The 2,577-nt window shown below is 56.2% G+C and overlaps 1 protein-coding gene across 12 annotated transcripts in view; it reads right to left on the bottom strand.

Annotated features, from left to right (window-relative positions):
- Positions 1-608: 608 nt before the first annotated feature.
- Positions 609-2,577, bottom strand: part of MAP4 (microtubule associated protein 4) — a 111,380-nt gene continuing 109,411 nt past the window's right edge. For all 12 annotated transcript variants that reach the window (XM_027905954.1, XM_027905953.1, XM_027905958.1 and 9 more), the window contains one exon: positions 609-2,358. In XM_027905954.1, coding sequence (XP_027761755.1) covers positions 2,149-2,358 — 210 coding nt within the window. In that variant the 3' untranslated portion in view covers positions 609-2,148. The remainder of the gene's footprint in view (positions 2,359-2,577) is intronic.

Genomic DNA, 2,577 nt, shown 5'->3' with positions numbered 1-2,577 from the left:
ATTGCTTGGGAAATACAGCCCCTGCCCCGTCCTGCCCAGGGGCTCAGCCTGCCCCTCTCCTCTCCTCTCCTCAGTCCCTCTCCTCCAAACTTCCCCTGGATTCAAGTGTCGGAAAAAAAAAAGGAACCAAACCAAAGCCCAGACTGACAAGCTGAAGCTGGTGTTGAGAATTTAGCAGTAAGAGAAAGAAGGAAGCGCCAGCGGGAGGGCAGTGATATATACCGGGGTGGGGCCACAGGGGACGGGCAGCACCGGCCCCAGCTCCAGCCTCTCCTGCCGGAGCCAGGGCTGGGATTAGTGCTGGGAACACACACGGACAACACGAGGGCAGGGAGCGATGGACCGCTCCCCGTTTGGGATTAGAGGGATGTGGCACAGAGGGAGCAGAGAGATGGGGAGGAGAAGGAGGAGGAGAAGAAAGAGGAGGAAGAAGAGGAGAAGAAAGAGGAGGAAGAGGAGGAGGAGGAGGAGGAGGAAGGGAAGGAAGCACTGGGAGGGCTCCAGGGTATATATAACCGCCCCTTTCAGGTGCAAATCTGCATTGTTTCAATTTGTATTCAGAGGAAAAAGCACTTATGAAACTACCAGACGACTTTGATGCAAACTAGTACATTTTAATGCCATTTTATTAGAAACCATGCAAACTTTAATATAAAAAATACAAGTGCAATAAGAATCTTTGTGTGTAAATACAGATTCCGGGTTATCGTGTCATTGTCGGCTTCCCAAAGAAATATTCCCACAAGCACGAGAAGCTGCAGGCTTCCCTCTGTCCCCTCCTGGAGCAGCCCCCCCTTAGCACAGCCTGGTTCAGTTCTCTTTGATCCCAGTGTTTTGTTATTCCGCTTTTCTTTGTTTTTTTTTTTTTTTTTGTCTTTAAATTAGTTTGACCACCCAAGAACACCTTTTTTTTTTTCTCTCTCCTGTTTTAATTTATTTACATTTCATTTCTTTAGTGTCATTTGCAACATGAAACGAGGAGCTCCAAGAGTGGGAAAAAATCTCCTTCCTAGTCAGAGCTGCAACTCCCTGGCACTAAACCTGCCCCGCTGCCCAGCCCAGGGCTCCCGGCTCGCTGCCCATCCCGGGACGGGCGCTGCCCTTTCCTGCTCATCCCGACGGTCCCCATCCATCATCAGCCTCGTTAAAACCACACACGCACACACACACACACACACATCCCTCACACCCCAGGACCTGCTTCAGCCTTGAACTCCCGGCCTGCGTCAACCTGAGCTGCCACGGCAGCCTCCTGCCTCCCCGCAGCCCTCGGCCCTGGAAAACCGGGATGAATCCCAGGGCTCCGGCCCTGCCAGTTAATAAATAAACCACCTTTCCCTGGCTGACACGCAGGAGGCCCCGGGCACCCCCCGGGGAGGGTTTATGAGCATCTCGTTGAGGTCAACACAGGCTCCATCTGAGCTCTCCCAGCAAGTTCGCCTTTAACACATCCCTGTGCCTTTCGTTCCAGACATGGCTTAATCCCATGAACTCGCTCCATCGGTTTAAAATATTAAAAGAAACCCCAAACAACAACAAGGAAGTTACAATGGCTGGATATGTCAGTAAGAAGCCAGCACGGCAGCAGCGGTTAATGTCCCTAACTCTGCTACGGGGTGGGAAGGAAGGAAAGAGAAAAGGAAACTTAGCACGGGGCTCGTAGCACAATAAATCATCAACACGTCGTCACAAAGAATAAAAGGTTCAAGTCAACAGTTAAAACAGCCTAACGAGTGTGGAGGGTTTATATCAGCATCCAACTGAAGCGGTGAGGAGGGAAAGGGGGTAAAAAAAAAAGAGACAGAAAGAAAGATCACAGCTTATCCCTGTTAACTCTGGCCTGGCTTCAGCCCCCGGCACATCCCTGCACTGGAACGGCCCTGGAGCCGCTCGATCCCGGCCCCGACCGCGACACCACCACTGGAGTGACCCCCCACAGCCAACGGGACGGGGCGCGGGGAGGGAGGGAAACCCCCTTCCAGCCACGGAGGGACCCCCGAGCCCGGGCAGGGCCGAGCCCCCGGGACGCCCCGGGCAGCGGGAACGGCCCCGGCCCTGCGGAACGCTGTCCCTTCCCACCTAAAGCCAGAGGCCGGGTCAAGAGAGCCAAGCTGGGTCCTCGGGGGCGCGTGGAGCGGGGCCGGGGGGTCACAAGCCTTGCTGGGAGGGCGCGGCGGGGACAGCCGGCTGTGGCAGCGGTGACAGGGAGGCGCCGGAGCCCAGGCTCTCGCTGGCAGAGGTGCTGCGCCGGGGGGAGGTGCTGCTGGGAAGGTTGGGGGGTTTGGAGACGACGATTTCCGCTCCGTGGTCTGTCCGAGCCTTGGCCTTCTCACGGAACGTCAGCTTGTGAGATTCAATCTGCAGCGACACAGGGTGGGGGGGGAGGACACGGGGAGGGGGCGGGAGGGACGGGAGGGAGAGGGGACGGGAGGGGGGGGGGGACGGAAGACGATACCAGAATGTCATCATTAGATGCCTGGAAGATAAAAGGCAATTTTCTGAATTAAAAGCAAGGCAGGACAGCCCTACGGACATCGCTACAAACGGGTGGGGGCTGCCGGGCTCCCCCCCCCCCAC

This window comes from Empidonax traillii, unplaced genomic scaffold, assembly GCF_003031625.1.
Source record: "Empidonax traillii isolate 1590-97213 ecotype Southwest subspecies unplaced genomic scaffold, ASM303162v1 scaffold1224:size237778, whole genome shotgun sequence".
Taxonomy (NCBI): Eukaryota; Metazoa; Chordata; class Aves; order Passeriformes; family Tyrannidae; genus Empidonax; species Empidonax traillii.
The sequence above is the reverse complement of the archived record's forward strand: the minus strand, read 5'-3'. Positions and strand labels throughout refer to the sequence as shown.